Source organism: Pelodiscus sinensis, chromosome 5 (genome assembly GCF_049634645.1).
Source record: "Pelodiscus sinensis isolate JC-2024 chromosome 5, ASM4963464v1, whole genome shotgun sequence".
Classification (NCBI taxonomy): domain Eukaryota; kingdom Metazoa; phylum Chordata; order Testudines; family Trionychidae; genus Pelodiscus; species Pelodiscus sinensis.
The window spans coordinates 111,155,738-111,176,813 of record NC_134715.1 but is presented as its reverse complement, the minus strand read 5'-3'; the positions used below and the strand labels follow the sequence as shown (position 1 = coordinate 111,176,813).

At 44.3% G+C, this 21,076-nt stretch overlaps 1 protein-coding gene across 7 annotated transcripts in view; it reads right to left on the bottom strand.

Annotated features, from left to right (window-relative positions):
- Positions 1–21,076, bottom strand: part of STK32B (serine/threonine kinase 32B) — a 288,545-nt gene that overhangs the window by 226,776 nt on the left and 40,693 nt on the right. For 6 of the 7 annotated variants that reach the window (XM_014576105.3, XM_075930748.1, XM_014576106.3 and 3 more), the window contains exon 3: positions 11,777–11,928. In XM_014576105.3, the coding sequence (XP_014431591.2) occupies positions 11,777–11,928 (152 nt within the window). Of the gene's footprint in view, positions 1–1,394; positions 1,717–11,776; positions 11,929–21,076 lie in introns of those variants that run through there. The other variant, XM_075930751.1, reaches the window with a different exon arrangement.

Sequence of the window (21,076 nt, the reverse complement as noted above, 5' to 3'; positions counted from 1 at the left end):
GTGCTTTTACCATATAGTATACAGCAGCAGTGACCAGAGCCCCAGGCCCTTTAAATCATTGCCAGAGTGCCACATTGCATACTCTGTGCAGCCTGGGAAAGAGGCGCCGATCCTTGTACAGTGCTGAAGGCTACCCAGCCCTAGCCCTGCCCCTTCTACCTGAGGTCCCACCCCTTCTGGAGGTGCAGAATAGGGACACACTCCCCACCTTGCCTGGGACCCCAATGAGGCTGTTGGCCCTGCTGCCCTTCCTACACCCTGGCTGTGTCTACACTGGCATCCCTTCCGGAAAAGGGATGCTAATGTAGCACATCGCCATTGCAAATTCCGCGGGGGATTTAAATATCCCCCGCGGAATTTGCATTTACATGGCTGCCGCTTTTTTCCGGCTTGGAGAAAAGCCGGAGAAAAGCGCCAGTCTAGACGTTATTCTCCGGAAAACAAAGGCTCTACAGGAGGATCTACAGCCAGCAGTGTTCCTTGATGGTTTTCTTGGAGGAGCTAGTCAATCCCTTTAGACTTGGAGGTGAAGCTCTCTTGAGGCATTGCAATGCATTGGTATACTGTATAGGGGACTTAAACTTGGATGTAGGAGTTTAACCATTTAAATGGATAAGCAATTGAATTTTTTTTTTTGCCCTGCAAGTGTGCACCAACTTCCAATTGCTGGCCCTATTCCTGGGGAGCCAGCTGCCATCCCACACTGCAGGCTCTGCAGAATCAGGGTCTGCAGCACAGGACAGCAGCCAGCTCCCTAGGAGTGGTGCCAGTGTAAGTGGGGGAATGGTCCCACTATTGTGGGGAACTTTCCTGGCTTCTATACACCCCGGTGAAATGGACCAGCAAAAGGATCTGAGTCCCCACTCCCACTTCCTTTACCCCACGGCTCCCCGATCCTGAGGGCTCCCCCTCCACTTTCCTGAGTAGCAGAGCCTTCGAAACCCCAACAAGGCTGGGCCCAGGTTTCCTGGGGCTTAATCCCCGACCTTGTAGTCACTAGGGGCAGGAGTTAGGGTGTCCCCACTCCGAGGTGCTCTCTTTACACTGCAGGCCTTCTTGGCCCAGTGATCACTTCATAAGGTTCAAAGCAAATACAATTTATTAAACATCAACTAATTAAAGAGAAAAGAATAAGAAAAATGAGAATGGTTAAATGAGAATACACAGCCCTGCTCTGTAGCACAGGGACATCAAAACAGCAGCCTGCAGAGTGTAAGGACAGTCCACAGTCTCTTCCTTAGAGGCCCCTTAGAGGCCCTGGATGTGCTGCAGGGGGGGCTGCAGGCTGGACACGCTTGCTCTGGCAGTGACCACACAGCCTCAAGCTCTAAGTGGCCAGACCCCTCTCCCAGTCCAGAGCCTCTCCCCACACTTTGCAGTTCCCAGCTGCTCACCACATCCAGCTGCAGGCTGTGCTGTGTGGCCAGTCTCTAGCTTCTTGCGTTGCTTCTCTGTTCCTTTTGGCTCTCTGAGCACTGCCAGTCTGCTGCTCAACACAGGGTCTGCGCTCCTTGAGCAGTGTCTGTCTGGCTCAGCTGCTGCAAAAACTGCCCCTCTGCACACAGCTTGCTTTGCTTGGGCTGTCTCTCAGCTCCCTGTTTTTGCAGGACTTCTTCTGCACACTGCTTGCCCCCCTTGGGCAGTCTCTCAGCTCTCCATTTGCTCAGAGAGAGCCAGAACAATCCCAGCTCACAGGGAGGACGGGTCCTGGCCTCTTGCTTTTCTCACTGGCCTGTCCGACTTGTCAATCAGGCTAAGCTGGAGTGTTGGCTGCTTTCCATTGTCTCTGGGGTCTGTCAGTCTCATGAACCCTTTCCCTGTTGACACTGGGAGCTGGCAAGCCAAAAAACTCCCACAAAGTTTAAGTAAGGGGCTAACAGTCCCCTTACACCAGCACAGTGTGCATAACCCAGCTCCCGGTGCACACCGGCTCTGGCTGCCAGTCCTGGGGAGCCAGCTGCCCTGCAGGCTCTGCAGTATAAGCTTTATACTGCAGAACCGTAAGGGGCCCCCCTCCAGCTTCCTTCCCTCCCTAGTCCCACCCAGCCAAAAACAGTTAACCATGTAACTGCTAAGATTTTTAGCAGTCACACGGTTACTTGCTTGCTGCAGTCTTAGCATGAGATTGTGTTAAGAGTGAGCACTTCTGCAGCTCATTCATCTGTGCTTGACATACATAACACACACAAGAGCTGGGCCGCTTTTCATTTTAAAAAGAAATCCCTATTACCAGAATTGCTGTAAATCGCTCACACATCTTTCCATGCCTGTATTCAGTTTTATTTCCTAAGTGTAGGCTATAAATCAAGCCACCAATCCCTTTTTGAAAAACTGAGTTTTACTCGGGCTGCTATTTAACACAGGGGGACAGAGGAATGACCTCTCTCTATCAGATGTTATGAAATGCAGTTCATATTTCAAATAATGATTTACAAGTTTTGCTTGTATAGTTAAATTTAATAAAAATGAGACAAGGTGCATGAGTCTCATAAAAATGTATCTGGCTCTTCTGAAGGAGAGACTCTACCTTGTTTAATATCAGCTATTCTGTATATTTTGCATGCAGTGGACCAAATTCTCTGCTGTGGTTATCCATTGACTTTGGTGAAGTTACTGATCTCGATGGACTTAAACCTGCCATAGATTTTGACCTAATATATTAAAACTATTTACAGACAAAACTGTATAGTCACCTCTCATCATTTTCTTGGGGATTTTTGATTCAAGGCCTAATTGCTTTCCAGTTGTCATGTTACAGAAGGACAAAGAAATATGAACTGTTGATCTGACAAAGGAAAAACATGTATTAGCTCAACTCACTTGTACAGAGAAAGACTTTTTAAAAGTGTGAGGAGAGCTGTATATATAATAATTATGTATTACCACTCTGATGACTACAATTGTTAATACTTGGAAGCACCTGTTCTATCTAAAGAGACTCTGGAGAATCTATAAGTTGTCTTATCTGGAGATTCCCCAAAATATGCTTTTAATTTTATATTTGTGATTCCACATTTTTAAATACTACACACTCAGGATTTTTACCGATATGCGTCTGAATTCAGTCTGTTGAAATCTCAAGGTTTGTGAGTACACTCATATTTTGAAGGCCTGGAAGACAGGTTTGCAAACAATAGAATTTGGCTCTGAGTTTTTTAAAAAATGATTCTCTGCTCTTGTCCTTCATCTTTGAGGCTTATTTTTAATTATTCACTTGAATTGTGTGTGTATTGTGAGTTTATCATGATGCATTGAATACGTGTTATTAATACAACTGTTTAAAAACCAGAATTTCCATTCTCTGCGAAATTGATATTTTGAAATTAGTTTTCATCCTGCATTGAGGAGAAGTATTGAAATACTGATTTTTTTCCCCCCACAGAACAGAAATTCTAAAAACATTCTAATCCGGAAATGCCAGAGTGTTTTGTCATTTTCAATCAAAACAAAATGTTGTGACATTCATGAACTGAGAATTCTTCATTTTGGTTTTGTTTTACATTAATCTGTCCCCTATGGTGCCTTTTGGGAGTTATAGACTGGGTTCCTTATGCTTCATCTCCTATATGAAAGAGAGTCCCCAGGTGGACTACAACTGTGATGATGAACAAGATCACGACTCCCATGATGCACTGCGGCATCTTAACCACTGAGGAAAAGGGAGTGCTGTATAGAAGTAATAGTGCAGACAAGTAGACCAGTCCATAGAGGACAGTGGGGCATGTGGGACCATGGTTCCTTAGGAAAATATAGGTTAATGAAACCAAAACAAAAACTACTTCATTTTGATTTTCCTGGTGGAAAACCCAAAAGTTTTTGCCAAAAAAATTGATTTTTAGAAACTGCTTTTGGATAGAAAATATCTGACCAGTTCTAGTCGTTACCTAGTATGCTGAGCAACAGAACTCTTTTGCTGGTATTGACGCATACTTGACTTCTATCATTATTCCAAACACAATTTATCATACTGAGCACTTGTTTCACTGAACTGGTAAAAGCAGAGCAAATCCCAATCAGTGTAGAACTGTCTTGAACAAAAATATTTTGTTGTTTTTAACCCCTCTTCCTTTCTCTCCCATCCTCAAAAGAAAAGAAAAGAAAAGAAAAGAAAAGAAAAGAAAAGAAAAGAAAAGAAAAGAAAAGAAAATATTTTGATGTCATGAAAAACAGGGAAGTTCCTGAGACACCAGGACTATCATATCAAAAGTAGAACTTATGGTCATTTCAGGTCTTCTGGTTTTGACTGACACTTTTTAAAGTGTTTGTTCACCAGATAATTCACTGCCTGAGAACAGCAAACAAGATGCCAATTAATCTTGCAAAACAGTCACCTTTGAAGGGTCCATGCTGTGGGAAATATAGACGTTTTGGGTGAAATCCTAGCCCTACTGAAGTCAAAGTTAAAACTCCCATTAGAATTTCACTGAGGCTTTGTCTACACTGCGAGTTTTTGCAGCAGCAAATACTCATTAGCATAAATCGTGACATCATTAGCATATTTTCTGCTGTTTCTTTTTGCACAAGGGGTTTTTGTGCAAAAGCAAGCAGTATAGTCACTTCCGTTTTGCGCAAAACCCCCGTTTTGCACAAGATCCTTAAGCCTCTCCTGGAGGCTATGCTGCTTCTTTTTGTGCAAAACGAAACAGCAGAAAATATGCTAATGATGTTGCGAGTTATGCTAATGAGTCCCTGTGACGGCGCGTTGGGGGTCCCCCGTCTCCTGCACCCCGAAATGGCACAAACAGACTGCACCAGCCGGTGGAATAGAGGAAGTTTATTGCCTCTCCAGGATACAGCACAGCACAGATGTAATCTGGTCACAAAGCTGGGCTAGAATGCCTCAGGCTCCCTTGAGATGGGGGAGACTGGGCCCCTAAACTCCAGCCCCTTTCCCTAGGCTGTCTCCTCCATGCTCTCAGACAGCAACTAACTAACTCTCTTCCAGCCCTGCCCCCCAGCCAGGGCAGCATTCCACCTTCCTTTGTTCCTCTCCATGGATGGGTGTCTGGTTCAACAAGTTTGGCATTACCTTTGCATAGTGAGGTTTTCCCTGCTGGGTCTTGCTCCAGACAGCAGAGGTCACCACAGCCCAGCAAGTACCCCCACTACGTCACAGTCCCTCATTGCATACTTTCTGCCGCAAAAACTCGCAGTGTAGACAAAGCCCTAGAGTTATTGCCATAGCCATGTTCTACTCATTCTCGTCAAGTATTCTCCCCAATTAGTATGGGGGGCGGGAGGGGGGGAAATTGACTTACCAGAGGGAATCCTGCTAATCAGCCATGGGAGTTGTAGTTACAATGGAAACTTATTTAAGGCAGATTAGTATTGCCTCAAACTGCAAGTGATAATGTATTGAATAGATTGCTCATTTCATAGATGATCAATGAAAAATCCATCAAAGACATAATACTTAGATCACAGAAAATACTGTCAGTAGAAACATTCCTTTCATATAGTCAATGTTCTGTTTAATAATATGTTACTTTTTATTAAATAATCATGATGTATTAGAGGACTGTATCTGCGTATACTCTTAAGTTTGCAACACAACATTCTTCTGATAGACATAAACTTATTGATTGGGTGAGTGATGGGGTGCACTCCCCCTGTACTAGATGGGAAAGGGTTAACCCTACATTGTGGGATGAAGAAATCACACTTTTTTCCTGTCTACTGGGCAAGATCCAGGTGCACTGGTATAAAAGGGAGCAGCTCAGGTCAGTTGCAGCTGACCATTGGGAAGGAAGTATGTAGACCGGTAGCTCCAGCCAAGGATCAGCCAAAGCTTGAGATTGTGGGAGCCCTGTGTCCTAATGGGGGCGGGTTGCACTCACTCTACACTGGATTGATTTTTCCCAACCCTGTCACAGTGCCCTTGCAATACAATAAAACAAAAATGTCAGGACATGAAGTTAAAGAGTGAGATGTCTTATGAGTTTCAGACATATCTGTATTACACAATAAACCTTGCTGAGTCCAGAGTTGATGGGGCCAGTGCAGATCAGAGAATCCCGAGATAACAGACATCCAAAGCACAGTAGGAAGCAGCCCAGGTGAATTTGATAGTTGGTTGACTGGAATTTTGAGTCTGCGTGTTTCAGTCAGAACTTCCCCCTTTTCCTTCTGACCTAGAGGCATATGCCCCTGCAACCAAAGCCCTGGGCGAGGGTCCTGTGGAGAGGAAGGCTGGAATCCTGCTGCCCAAGCCACTTCCTCCCCCTTTCCTTGTATTTGGCAGCCTCCTTCCCGACTGACTCTGACTGCTAGACCTTACTGCCCTGTTTCACTCGGGCCAAATTTGTTTACTGTCGCTAGTAGGCCTTACTGGGATGAATCTATGGACTGTGGCCATTAGGTACATTGCTCTCTCTCTTTCACAGAGGTGAATTTGCTGTTGAGCCTTACTCCCCTGCCAACAGGGAGTGTGATCTATTGACTCTGGCCTTTGGGACACACTGCTCAAACATTACAGGAGAGTACACTGATTATATCCATTATGCCATTACCCTTTTCGGAAGGGTGAGCATATTGACTCTGGTTTAGAATACAGAGACATAGGTTATGTATGTCCTAATAGAGTCAGGGTTCACTCACCCTGCACTGGATTGATTTTCCCCCAAAACCTGTCACAGTGTCCTTGCATTACAAAGAACAGGAAGGTCATGACCTTAAATTAAGGAGTGAACATAAGAACAGCCATACTGGGTCAGACCAACGATCCATCTAGCCCAGTTTCCTGTCTGCCATTAATGGCCAATACTAGATGCCCCAGAGAGAGGGAACACAACAAATAATCATCACGTGATTCCTCTCCTATCACCCACCTCTAGGCTAGGGATACCATTCCTACCCATCCTGGATAATAGCCATTGATGAACCTAACCTCCATGAATCTATCTAGCTCTTTTTTGAACCCTGATGTAGTCCTAGCCTTCACCACATCCTCTTGCAAGGAATTCCACAGGTTGACTGTGCGCTGAGTGAAGAAAAACTTATTTTTGTTTATTTTAAACCTAATGCCTATTAATTTCATTTGGTGACCCCTAGTTCATATATTGTGGGAATAAGTAAATAATTTTTCCTTATTCACTTTCTCCACACCAATCACGATTTTATAGACCTCTGTCATATCCAGTGCTTTTTTTGTAATAAAAAAACCCGGTGCCAGTACTTTTTAAGACCCAGCTAACTGTCGGCCATTTTCATTACAGAGGTGCCGGTACTCTCCATTCTTTCCAGGTAAGCTCTGACTGGAGGTGCCGGTACTGTGTACCGGGCAGTACCATCACAAAAAAAAGCATTGATCATATCTCCCCTTAGTCTCCTCTTTTCTAAGCTGAAAATTCCAAGTCTTTTGAATCTCTCTTCATATATAACCCATTCCAAACCCCTACTCATTTCTGTTGCCCTTTTCCGAACCTTTTCCAATGCCAATATATCTTTTTTGAGATGAGGCGACCACATCTGTATGCAGTACTCAAGATGTGGGCCTACTATAGTTTTATATAGAGGCAATAAGATATCTTCTGTCTTATTCTCTATCCCTTTTTTAATGATTCCTAACATTCTATTTGCTTTTTTGACTGCCACTGCTCACTGAGTGGATGTTTTCAGAGAACTATCCACAATGACTCCAAGTGGGATATCTTATGAGCTTCAGACACAACTGCATTACACAAACAAGGACTGTAATAATATGGAACAAACTACAAAACCCCACAATTATAGAAACTTGAGAAATCAAATATTTTTAGGATTCTGAAAGTATGTTGTCTATGTCCAAAGAAAGATGATCTAATGCTTAGGGCACTAGCCTGGTACTGGGAGATTAGGTTTGAAGTTCCTGCTCTGCCACAGATTTCCTGTGTGACCTTTGGTGAATCACTTAACCTCAGGGTAGCTCACAGCCCCATTTTACAAACATTTCCATACTTCACAGAAGAGCTGAGTATAAATATGTCAACAATTATGAGGTGCAAGTGTCCTGGAGTAATAGAGATAATATAAGCAGTTTAGATAGAAGTTTATACTCTATTGGCCAATTTTAGATCATTGTTAAACATCTTTATCATATAGGTCTTTGGGGATTTTGTTGTTGTTTTTCTTTTTGTCTTTCTTTAGCCCTGAAATTTCCCTGTATCATATAAGAAACTTCTCTAGCTCCATTACGGTAACATGTATACAAGATACATCTATCATCTTCAGATCCTGAGATTTTGGTCCCAGGAGTGTGAGAACAGATTAATTATTTATCATCAAAACATGTCATGAAAATGAATTCATTCTTTGGTATTGCCTGATCCAGTTTTAATCTGTCATGAAAAGAAAAATAATGAGGAATTTGTCAGGCATTATAATTCTGTGATAACTTAGTCTCACTGTTATGAGATCAAAACCTGGCATACAATTTGTTTCACAACAGATGTTTGATGTCTGTGACTGATCCATTATTAATATTGCTGAAGTTTCCTGTAGTTCAGAAAGCAACTAAAATACTTTCCTGATGGACTGCATTTTTTAACAGACAATGTACCCTAAATTCTCATTTACTGGGGGTCAGTCTTCATTTATTGATATAGCTGCTTTATGCAACCAACTCTCTGGATAACTTTTTATGACTAATGTACCCAAATAATTGGGTGCTAATATCTAAACTGCGTTGTTAAAATTATTCGACTAAATATAGATTATTGCTGATTACATACTCTATGTATTGGATTACTTTTCAAACAAACTTTGTATCTGTAGATAACCTAAGCACTATACACAAACATACAGACTCTTTTATTACCCTGTGTTTTATACAGACTAACATTAGCTTTAATAAAAGTGAATTGGGTGTCTGCTAACCAAGTAAGCACAGTCCTGATCTGATAGGATGGTACAGAAGCAAACAGGGTTCTCAAGTAACAATATCAACACATTCTTAGAGATGGTACAAGAGCATACTGAACCCTCACAAAGGTAAGGAGGGGTGACAGGATAATGGATGAGGATATTACATTGAAACTACCAGGTACATTGTAAGAATAAAGGTGGTAGCTATCAACCCCTGGAGGGTAATTCATAACTTGTTTGTATCAATGTGTAAAAAGACCAGTCACAGGAGAGGCATTTGTACTACTACTGTCTAGGAGACCGCATCCTGGTGTGCCAATGGAAGTGGTACCTTGCCACATACATACATATGTCAGTGTACCTATAGCTCCCATGGGGCTCCAGTACTGTACTTTGGTGACAATAAACCAGGCTGAGCATCTTTGCCACTGAACCAAGCCTGTGATCTCTCTTTATGCCTAACATTGAATTTTGCTGCATTTCTGCTGCTGCAACTAACGCTGGAGCTCCCAGGAAAGCAGAACTAGCTGCATGCTACAGCACAAACAGCAGGCTGTTGCCCACCACGTGGACACCCACAGCCCCTGAACTTACCCTCTGGTAGCTGATGATTTTATCCCTATAGTAACCCATGCAGGTTATTTTCAGATCTGAGGTGAAAAGCTTGCATGTCATTTCCAGAGTTCTGGAACATAAGTAGTGTAGTTTATGAAATCCCCAGAGGCATATCTGGATCCATTCATTATCTCTTGGCTGAAAAATTCTAAAATCCACCATGGGATGAAAGTACTTGGGGAGGGATAGATGTCTGAATACTATTCCCAGCCTTTAATTCCATTTCCAAAACAGAAGAGTAATTTGGGAAACGAGAGATTTTATACCCAGGGAGCTAGAACTAATCAACTCACAAAATACTTCCCCAATTGCCGCATCTATGAAACTACAGGTTGGACCTCCCTTGTCCGGCACCCTCAGGACCTGACCCATGCCGACAGGGAATTTGCCAGATGTGGAGAGGTCCCCTCCCACTGGCCTCCCAGGACACTCCTCCTCCCTGCAGTTGGCTCCACTCCAGCCTCCAGTCATTCTGCCGCTCTACTCTGCACTAGTTAGGCCTCAGCTGGAGTACTGTGTCCAATTGTGGGCGCCACATTTCAAGAAAGATGTGGAGAAATTGGAAAGGGTACAGAGAAGAGCGACAAGAATGATTAAAGGTTTAGAGAACATGACCTATGAAGCCAGGCTTCATGAACTGGGCTTGTTTAGTTTGGAAAAAAGAAGATTAAGGGGGGACATGATAGCGGTTTTCAAGTATCTAAAAGGGTGTCACAAGGAGGAAGGAGAAAATTTGTTCCTCTTGGTTTCTGAGGACAGGACAAGGAGTAATGGGCTTAAAGTGCAGCAGGGGAGGTTTAGATTGGACATTAGGAAAAAATTCCTAACTGTCAGGGTGGTCAAATATTGGAATAAATTGCCAAAGGAGGTGGTGGAATCTCCCTCTCTGGAGATATTTAAGAACAGGTTAGATAGACATCTGTCAGGGATGGTGTAGATGGAGCTTGGTCCTGCCTTGAGGTCCCTTCCAGTCCTATTATTCTATGATTCTCTCTGCCACTGGGCTCCAGCCTGCAGGGCTTGGACTTGGCCTCTGGCCTGCTGGAGTTCCCCAGGACAGAGCTCCCCAGCCATTTTTACCTTGCTTCTTCCCCACCTGACAAGGGATCCCCAAAGACAGGGCTTGCCAGCTGCCCTGCTTTTGCCACTCACTGGTCCCGCTGCTGCTCCACCCGGCCAGAACTCCCCATGGCTGGAGCTCCTCAACTTCCACAGCTCCGCTTCTCCCCTGCCCAAGTGAAGATCCCCAGGGATGGGGCTCACTGCTGCCCCACCCACCCCCCCACCCACCCAGCTGCGCAGCCCCGCTTCTCCCACACCAACCGGGGCTCCCCAGGGATGAGGTTCACACTCCCAGGCACTGGGGCTCTCTGATTCAAAAACATCCAGGGTCCTGCTGGACCACGGATGCTGCCGGACCAGAAAATCCCAGATTTCAGAGGTTCAATCTGTACTTGAATCTTCACTGGAGTCAGGGTTTTGAACTTTCCCTCGCCACCTGTTGAATGACACCTATTACTCTCCTTATTTCCAGATTAACGCAACTCCCAGCTACATTCAAACTTCAGATCTCTATTTTCATTATAACTTCTGCCTACAACATCCAGTATTCTCAATCTTTTAAACATCTTTCTAAAATACCTAGATAATTTGCTGTAGTTGTACAATGTACATTGTACAGTGGTGAACCAGAGGAGAAAACAGCCTTTTCATTTAGTAGAAAAAAGCCCTTAAAGACATTAAAAAGGAGAGATGCTTCCAAAGATGCATTGTATTTGGCATTGGAAAGATGAGATAGGGAAGGAATGGCCCATTGACCAATTTAGTTGTATGTGCATGAGCATGTGAGTATTATATATAAACAGCATCTGATCCAGAATTTCAATTTCATGTGCCGCCTAGTTAATTCTCCTTAGACAAAAAACTTCTTCCTTTATTTTCAGCTGCACCAACTTTGAACAAGGAACTATTTTATCCTTATAAGTATTTACAATATAATTTCATTATATCAAAGTCTTGTAATCAAACTCCCAGCAAATTACCATAAAAGAAAATGAAAAACCAAAGGAGACCAACTTTTTTTGCACACTTTAGCAATTTAGAGAGAAAGCAAACTAGAAGGTAAAGAAGGAAAATTATTATGTTTAATCATTCCAACATGAAAGGGAACCTTTAGAATATTGATGGAGGCAAACCTACAGAAAAAAATAAGATGTTAAAAAAAAGTCCAAGAATCCTTTCAAGATTTCATTCCCTAGAATTTGAATTGATTCAGCAATAAAACAAAAGGAGCATGATAAAATGTTAAAGGTTTGCTTACCACAGATTGACTAGGAAGGGATGCTCAAGGCCCTGCATGATCTGTAGTTCCCGAAAGACATTCCGGACTTCATCTCTCTCGATGCACTTTTGTTTATTCATGTATTTCATGGCATACATTTTCTTGGTATCTCTCTTCTGCACAATGCACACCTAATCGACGGCAAAGTTAAAAACAGAACGTTCATCATTGCTCCCTTTTTGAAATATCAGAAAAACAACACACTATGGCTTTTTGAAGCATATTTTTAATTATGGTTACTTTATGGGTACGTCTAAACTACGTGCTATTTTTGAAAGAGGATATGAAATTCCGTGGGATATATCTTCTTCCGATCTCACTTTTGAAAGCATTTATGTCCTGTAACGTGTGTTTCAATTAGTATGCTGTGCTTAAAATCCACCGTTACTCATGAAGAATGGAGAAGGTTCAGAGCAGCTGAACCCCCTCGTTTCCTTCTAATGGGCTGCCATGTGAAAGCTAGATTCTGGCCCAGACAGTTCACTCATGCAGGAGCACCGGGGACCTACTTCCAGAGTGGAAGGGATAATGCATTGTATGACCACCTGCACCTTCACCCCAAAGCAGGTGATTGGAGAGTCAGGAGGAATGGGAGAGTCTAGAGCATTGGGGGTGGCCCTGGCAGCACCCCCAATGCTCTAGAGCCAGCAGAGCTGTTCTTGACCATCAGCAATCACTTCCTCCATCCTGAATAGTGATAGAGATGTAGCCGTGTTAGTCTGGGGTAGCTGAAGCAAAATGCAGGGCAATGTAGCACTTTAAAGACTAACAAGATGATTTATTAGATGATGAGCTTTCGTGGGCCAGACCCACTTCCTCAGATCAAATAGTGGAAGAAAGTAGTCACAACCATATATACCAAAGGATACAATTAAAAAAAATGAACAAATATGAAAAGGACAAATCACATTGCAGAACAGGAGGGGGATGCGGTAATTACCAAGATAGTTTCCCCAATTATCACCTCTAATACCATTAACTCACAAACATCCCACTCTCCCTACCTCTGATATCATCAATTCACAGACACTTACCTTCCTTCCTCTCATTTTTTTTAATTGTATCCTTTGGTATATATGGTTGTGACTACTTTCTTCCACTATTTGATCTGAGGAAGTGGGTCTGGCCCACGAAAGCTCATCATCTAATAAACCATCTTGTTAGTCTTTAAAGTGCTACATTGTCCTGCATTTTGCTTCCTCCATCCCCTGAGAGGAACTGGGGGAACTGGACTTGAGCCACATTTCCTTACCAAGATAGCTATGGCAAGCTGATGCTGCACTGTCTCAGTTTCTTGAGACCTAATCTAGTCCTGTGAGAGAGTATATAATCCCCACACTGGTGGACTAAGGATTAAAGAGCAGCTCTGGGCCCAGAAGGTCCAGCTCAGCTCTATCTCCTGAGCATGCTCACACTGGAGGTTAGACTCAAAAGGTCAACGCTCAGCTCGATATAAGTAGACACAACTGAGGACCAGTTGTGTTCCGTGAGCTCCTGCAGAGAAGCTGCTGAGGCTTCACATAGCTGAGACAGCTGCCAAAGTAGCGTTGCCAACCCTCTCCGTTTTTCTGAGAGTCTCACATCACTGGGCTCAATTTCACAGAGGTTCCTGAAGCCAAACCAGGAGATCAGCCACAAAAGTCCAAGGAAAGTCACCTGCCTGCCCTGCCCCAATGTAATTCCTAGAAGCAGCTGGCATGTCCCTGCGGCCTCTAGATGTGAGGAGGTCCAGGGGTTCAGAACGCTACCCCCATCCTACACACCAACTCTGCAGCTCCCTTTGGCCGGGAACTATGGCCAATGGGAGCTGCAGGGTCAGCAATTGTGGGCAGGTGCAGCCCATGGAGCCAAGAGCTCTCCTGCCCCACTGAAAGGCCACAGGGATGGATGTTCTAGACGCTTCTGGAAGTTGCATAGGTCCAAAACTGACAGGGAATCTGTCCTAGTCCCACTATGCCTCTGACTGGGAGCCGTCCAAGCTATGTGCCACCTGACTAAAGCCTGCACCTCTCACCTCCTCACACACTCCAACCTCCTGCTCCAATTCTGAGCCCCTTCCAAAGCCCATACCCTCTCAGTGTCCCTCAGACACTCTGAACTCCTCACCCCCAGCCCAGAATCCTCATCTCCTCCAACATCCATCTCATACTAGTGAAAGTGAGGGAGGATGGGGGAGAGTGAGCAATGTGTGTGGGGGGGGAAGGGAGATGGAGTGAACAGGGCAGGACAATGGTGTCTGGTTTATGTGATTAAATTCTTGTCACTGTGTGGCATGGCTGAGCTCACCATCACTGGGTGCTCTGGCTGGGCTCAGACTTCAACCCTCTGACAAGCAGTGGCACTAGGACTACTTTTAGGGTGAGGGTGCTGAGCTGTGTCCCTCTCCCATACCCTGTTTATGCCCCCTCACTGCCCCAGGCTGGGGTCATACCTGGGGTTGCCAATTCTCTCAGACTGGATGTTGTTGCCACAAATGGCATCCAATAAGTCTTGTCTGGAAGAGCTGGCAACCTAGCCACAGCTTGAGATAGCTGTAAAGCTCTTGGTCGAGGCCAGGAGGAGCAGAGCCCCAGGCTGGCATTAGGACCCCAAGCAGAAGCAGAGCCTCAAGGGCTGGAGGCCTGGACCCCAGGGATGGCGAGCTGCAGAGTCTGTGGGGCCAGTGGACAGCAGGACTCTGGAGCTGTATGGAGACTTGGCTTGGGGTGTCAGCAGTGGGGCTGGCTCCTGGGCATGGGGAAGCTGGGTGCAAACCCTGGGGATGCTTCAGCACCCTCTGCACCTATGTCAACAACCCTGGAAGCATTATATCCTACTGGAAGATTTACCCAGCATTGCTCAAGTCCTTAAGAAATGCCTCTTTCTTCATGTAAAATATTTTTCTGGAGAGGTGCTGGAGATGAGGGGTTCAGTACGCAGGCTGCCCCAGCAAGAGAAAGCAACCCAGCCCTCTCTCACCACAGCAGCTTGGGGCCAGAGCACTGTCCATGGCTGCTGCAGCAGGCACAACCGGGGGAGGGGTGCATGTCCCCCAGCTGGTGGGCAGACACACACACAAACTCTCTCAAATATAACTTTAGATGTTAATCTACTATGAAGTCAGACTTTTAGATGTGAATAAATGCAGTTTATGATTATCTTCCTTGTCTATCCTGAAGAAAGAGAAAGATTCAGCTAAAAATCTATCAATGACATATAATGGTAAGCAATAAAAGCTTTAGGTGTGATTTTTTTTCTTGATATAGTCAATGGAAGTCTAATTATTAGTGAAAGAGCTCAGGATAATCACAGGCTGAATAACAACATGTCAATATAGCAACAATATAAGCTGTTGTTTTTTTCCTGTTTTTCATTATACTATTCTCCCCCATTCTTTATGTGTATGGGAGCACTAAAAGATGGGGGAGGAAAGGTGAAATAGGGAAAATGTTAAAACTTGTCCAAGCTCTGCAGGAGTGTAAAAATCAGGAGTTTCAGTAGAGATTTTGATTCCCAGTCTAAAATTAAGTGAATGTTTACAGAACACTAGATGTTCCAAGCCAATTTCCTGGTGCACTGTGTAAATCAAACATTAACCAATTTTTGCTCAGTACCCAAAACCCCAGAAGTCATTCACTTACATGAACATGTGGCTTGCTTTTTCCCTTTTTCCCTTCTAAGGTTTCCTCAGAAACCACCTCCACTGCTATATTAAGAGCCTGCTTACTAAAAGCCCTCTTGAGATTTCCTTGAGATTGCTCAAAAAGTAAGATGTTACAGTTTAAAGGTGGCAAGAACCAGTCTCAAGATAGCAATGTAGGATTATACACTCAGCATGTCAAATCTGCTCTAACAGTTGAAATTTAAATAATTTTTATAAATACAGTGTTTAAATTAATTTTAAAAGGGTTTTCAATGAGGGCCCAATCCTGAAATGCACTGAACTCTCTCCATTCCCACCACAGATGAGTGGGTTGAGCAGTATGGGTGTGTCTAGACTCCTGTTTTTTTTTTTTAACGTAACCTTTTTTTGAAAAAACTTCACCTGCGTCTAGACTGCAGCTGCATTCTTTCAAAAGTAAATCAAAAGAATGCGGCAGTTTTTAAGCACATCCTTTGCTGCATTGTGGCCACAGCTGAATTGCAGAGCCTCCATCTGAGCAAGGGAAGTAAACCTTTTTGTTTCAGGAAAACTAATCCACATTCATAGACCCTTTCTCATCCTGTTCACCTCCATTGTGGTATATCTTTTCACTTGCTCTGGTAACTACAGTATAGTTTTACAAGACTGCAACTGCCCTTTCAATCTCAATAGAGATAGCACTCCTTTAAGAGAATCGTGCATGTTGATACAGGATCATCTGAAAGTCTGGGCGGCCACTTCTCAGGTCTTCATATCTCAAGGAGCTCATCCTCCTATCTGTTGAGTGGCCTCTGAATTCTCATACAACAAATACTGTTGCAGTGAAATAAAGTGGCACTGAGGTGTCAATAAAAGTCAGAAAAACCTTCTTTCTTGTTTCTCAAGGCTGTCTCTAGAGAGATAGGATAGCTAGTGAAGGTGTTAGTACTAGAGAGGGAGAGGAAGACAGCTGATGGAGAGAATCACCTTGAGCACTGCATAGAAAAGTATGCTGAGCTGTGCAAAGTCTTTGCCTGGTTGTCATATCAGCTGCCATCTGCAGCCAAATCCTTCAGAGACCCGAGGTTGCTGTAGCAACCACTGTAATTTTGAGATACATCTACATAAAGACTGCATCCCAGTAGCAGTAAGATATAAAACTAAGAGTGTCATAAAAAGCCTTACAGCTGTCATGGGGATGGCCATCCAAGGGGGAACAAACACACACTCCTCTTTAAAATGGATGTTTCCCAACATGAAAAAAGAGGACAGACTGAACAGCAACATCCACTTCCTGAGCAGACACAAGAAACACTAGCCCCAGAAGACTCTCCATCTATAACCCTCTGACCACTACTACATCTCCAAGTGTGTGGGAAAGCTCTACAAAAGGACCTCAGAAAAACTGAGGAGCTATCACCTGTACCTTACATACTCCAGAAGGGAACATCTTAAAACAAGAAGTTATCACATGTCCCCACACATTGGAAGGAAAAGAAAGCAGGAAACCCACAGGGAGATTATTCAGGAAACCCAAAACAACTATTAAAAAAGGAGGGGGTGTCAGCTATCCAACACAATGACAAAAAATGGAGCCACCTCTGGGAGATGCCATGCCGCCGGGATCTCTAAGTCAACAACAATATACAGCACCTGATCATCAACTTATCAAGACTGCCCCTAAGTTTCTGTATTCTCTGGATATCTGTCCCAGCATAGAGTCTGATACTTGTGGAGAATCAGAATAATTCTTTTTCTGACATCACCTTAATGGATTCTATCATAACAAAAATACCATTACCCACAAGTATCACACCCCTATCAACATACCTATAGACCTACCAACAGTTAAAAGAATAATCTCTTGTTTGGTGTGTGTGATACAGGGGGACCATGAAACTAAATCCTAATGATAAAGAAGTTTAGAGAATATTATGTAACCCATATGCACCTTCTGGGTGAGGTGCACTGTCCTATGAAGTGGCACATCAAACCACTTAGAGCAGGCTCATTATTCTGTCTACAACATTAGCTAACAGCCAGCTAACTTTTAGCTTATATGGTAGAGGCTCCTATTCTAAGCTCCAGAGGCTCCCAGGTTTGAGTCTGCCTGCAGACGACCAGGGTTTACTGGGGTTACAACGGCAGCTAACGGAACCCCAAACAAATATTGAAATATGTTAATAATATTAAACAGATAAATCAGGATCAGAAAAAGATCATTCTTATCTAAACAGCCTAACTGAGCTGGTACTACTACATTTATTTGATTTCTTGAGGTTGATTTCTTAGTCCTGCTAAGCCCCATTGAAGATAATTATATCATATTTACACAGTTAAACTTAAGCAAATGTACTACTGTTAGAGTAACTTAATGTACAACCAAAGCTGAACTTAATTTGATTGTGATCTGAATACTATAAGTGTAGCCCAAGATCCAGTGTGTTTCAGCATCAGCCCTGGGAACAACAATGGGAACACCTATTCAGCCTCGCTACATGACATTCTGACAGTTGCAAGGAGAACTCCGTCAGCTGGCTCGTGAGAGGAACGTAGAGGGTAGAATGCATGGGCCAGCCCAGAGGATAAATAGCCTGCAACAAGCTGCCCCATCAGATGATGCTGTGCAGGCTGCTCCCAAGGTACCTCTACCCAGCAGTACCCCACATCATGTGATGCTGGAGACAGTGAAGGACAGTGGAACGAAGTCTACCGGTAGTTCGAATTAGAGAGCCTAATTCGAACTACCTACTCCGTGCTGCGTGTAGCCGTGGGCACAGAGTCTGCACTAAGGGGGATTTAAAAATGGCCACACACGGCAAGATGCAAATGAAGCCTGGGATATTTAAATCCCGGGCTTCATTTGCAACTTTGAATGCCTACATTAGCCACCCTAGTTCGAACTAGGGTGGCAGTGTAGACATACCCTGGGCTAGTCCAGGAACTGACTGCCCTCCAGAAATAGAGCCATGTGAGAATGGGACAGCTGGAGGCACAGGTATTGCAGCAAGGTTTAGTAGTGAGGACGGCACCTCAAAATTCTAGATGGGGAAGTGGTGGAAGTACCCCTGACCACGGCATCAGAGGCCATTTCATATGCCACCATTGTGGACAAGAAGGCCACATAGTTCTTGACTGCTATCAACTCCCTCAGACTCACCTCATGGGGCCAGGGCAAGGTGAGGCTCCCTCTTCTTTAAACTGCTAATGCCTGACACTGAGGGGCAAGTGAAGGGCGTAGAGTTGGTGAGAAGTCTCCCAATAGCATCGGTGTGCACATCGTCTCAGCGTACTCAATCAGCTGCCAGCTGGCATCCTAGCTAGTGGAACCCTTGACCAAGGAAATTGTGGAAGTGAATGGTATCCTGTGCAAGGCTCTAATTGATTCAGGGTCACAGGTTACAACCATCACAGAGGATTTCTGGAGAAATCACCCTATCCTGGGCAAGTTACATCCCATTCCTGTAGATCTCTTGATAGATGGTGCCGTGGCCAGGCAGTCTCCCATCAAGTAGCTATAAATTAGATTTATCTTTTTATTGGTCAAACCTACAAGTGAGTTTCTGCCCTTCTGGTGCGTGGAACAAAGTACAGACAGGGAGTCCCTGTGTTGTTGTCATACATTCCAGCTGGCAGGATTTAGCTAACCAATTGGGCAACCAATTCCCAGACTTCCTGAAAGAGAAGTCACCTGCCTGGCCTGCAGCCTATAAGTAAGTAATCTCTGGCTAAGAGAGACCATCCTTGAGATACACTGGCGAGCAGCCCATCTTGTTGAGAGCTAGAGAAGGAAAAACTGTACCGATGAAGGTTCCTTGGGGTACAGGATGGGAGCCATATACTGTTCTGGTAGAACCTGATGCTAAGAGTCACCTGCCAGGGAATTTGAGTGTGGAGGAAGGTATAGCATATGTTGAACATGGGAAGGCTTATGTTTATCTACATAATGTAGGACAAACAACAGCAATAATAGGAAGGAACCAACATCTAGCTACAGTTTCAGTTGTCTACAGCATGGCTAGCGTGAGCAGCAGCTTAAAATACTCTCCAGGGCAAGCACTGAGAGAAGAGGCACAGGTCCATGCCTGAGTGCCAGAAGTAGACCTGAGTCAGGTAACTGTGCAGGACCCAGTTCAACTGAAGATGTTGTAAGAATTGTTGACGTGGAATGCAGAATTATTCTCTAAAAATGATCTTGACTTGGGCTGTACTTCCAAGCATGAAATACCCCTGATCGACAGTACTATTGTGAGGCAACCCTATCGGAGGATACCTCCAGCACAGTACCAGGAAGTCTGCAAGCACTTGCAGGGTATGGCAGAGGTGGGCACAATTAGACCAAGTCAAAGCCCATATGCTTCACCAGTAGTGGTGGCAAGGAAGAAAGATGGCTCTATGAGAGTGTGCATTGACTACAGACAGCTGAATTCTAAAGCCACTCGGGATGCGTTTCCTCTGCCCTGTATGGAAGATGCTCTGGATGCCTTAGGAGGAGCCAGATATTACTCTACACTAGATCTTACTTCAGGGTATTGGCAGGTAGAAATGGCAGAGGAAGATAAACCCAAAACTGCATTCATCACCCCCATGGGGCTGTTTGAATGTAATCGGATGCCCTTCAGTGTACAGAACCCACCAGCTACCTTCCAGAGGTTGATGACACATGTTTTGAAGATCTAAACTTCTCAGCAATATTGATTTATCTTGATGATGTCAGTGTTCTCCAGTACTTTTGAGGAGCATCTGCAGCACCTGGAGATGGTTTTTGACAGACTCCGCCAACACAAGCTCAAGCTAAAGCCCAGGAAATGTCATCTGCTATGAGAAAGGGTACAATATCTTGGGCACATAGTATCTGCCCAAGGCATTGCAACAGATCCAGATAAGATTCAGCAGGTGAGAGACTGGAGGATCCCAGCTAAAAGGAAGAAAGTGTTACAGTTTCTTGGGTTCACTGGCTACTACAGACGATACATCAAAGGCTACTCCAAATTGGCAGCCCCATTATTCAGACTAACTGGAGGGTGCACCCATACTAGAAGGAGAAATGAGAGGGGTCCTACTAAGAAACCCAGTTTTGTTTGGACAGAGAGATGTGGCCAGGCTTTTACAGAGCTGAAAACAAAGCTGACAGCTGACAACTGCACCAATATTAGGTTATGCTGACTACAGCTTACCATTCATTCTCCAGACAGATGCATCTACAGAGGGGCTAGGAGCTGTACTGGTACAGGTTCAGTTAGGAAAGGAGAGGGTCATAGCTTATGCCAGCAGGCGCTTAACTGCCCCAGAAAAAAATTATCCTGCCCATAAATTGGATTTTTTGGCATTAAAATGGATAGCTACAGATAAATTTAGAGACTATCTTCTAGGATACCATTTCACAGTGCTAACTGACAACAATCCACTGACCTATGTTACTACTACTGATAGGTTGGATGCAACTAATCAAAGGTGGATGGCAAAGCTGGCAGAGTTCAACTTCAACATAAAGTACTGGCCTGGGAGAAGTAATGCCAATGCTGATGGCCTGTCTCGGCTACCCTGGGAGGAGGTGGCTACTGTTCTGAATGCCAGATGCAATGTGTCCTCCATAGCAACCCGGGTGATGCCCAAGGGAGAGCTACAGACAGAGCTGAGCCACTCCATTGGCCACGCATAGAGTTAAACCCAGGCCT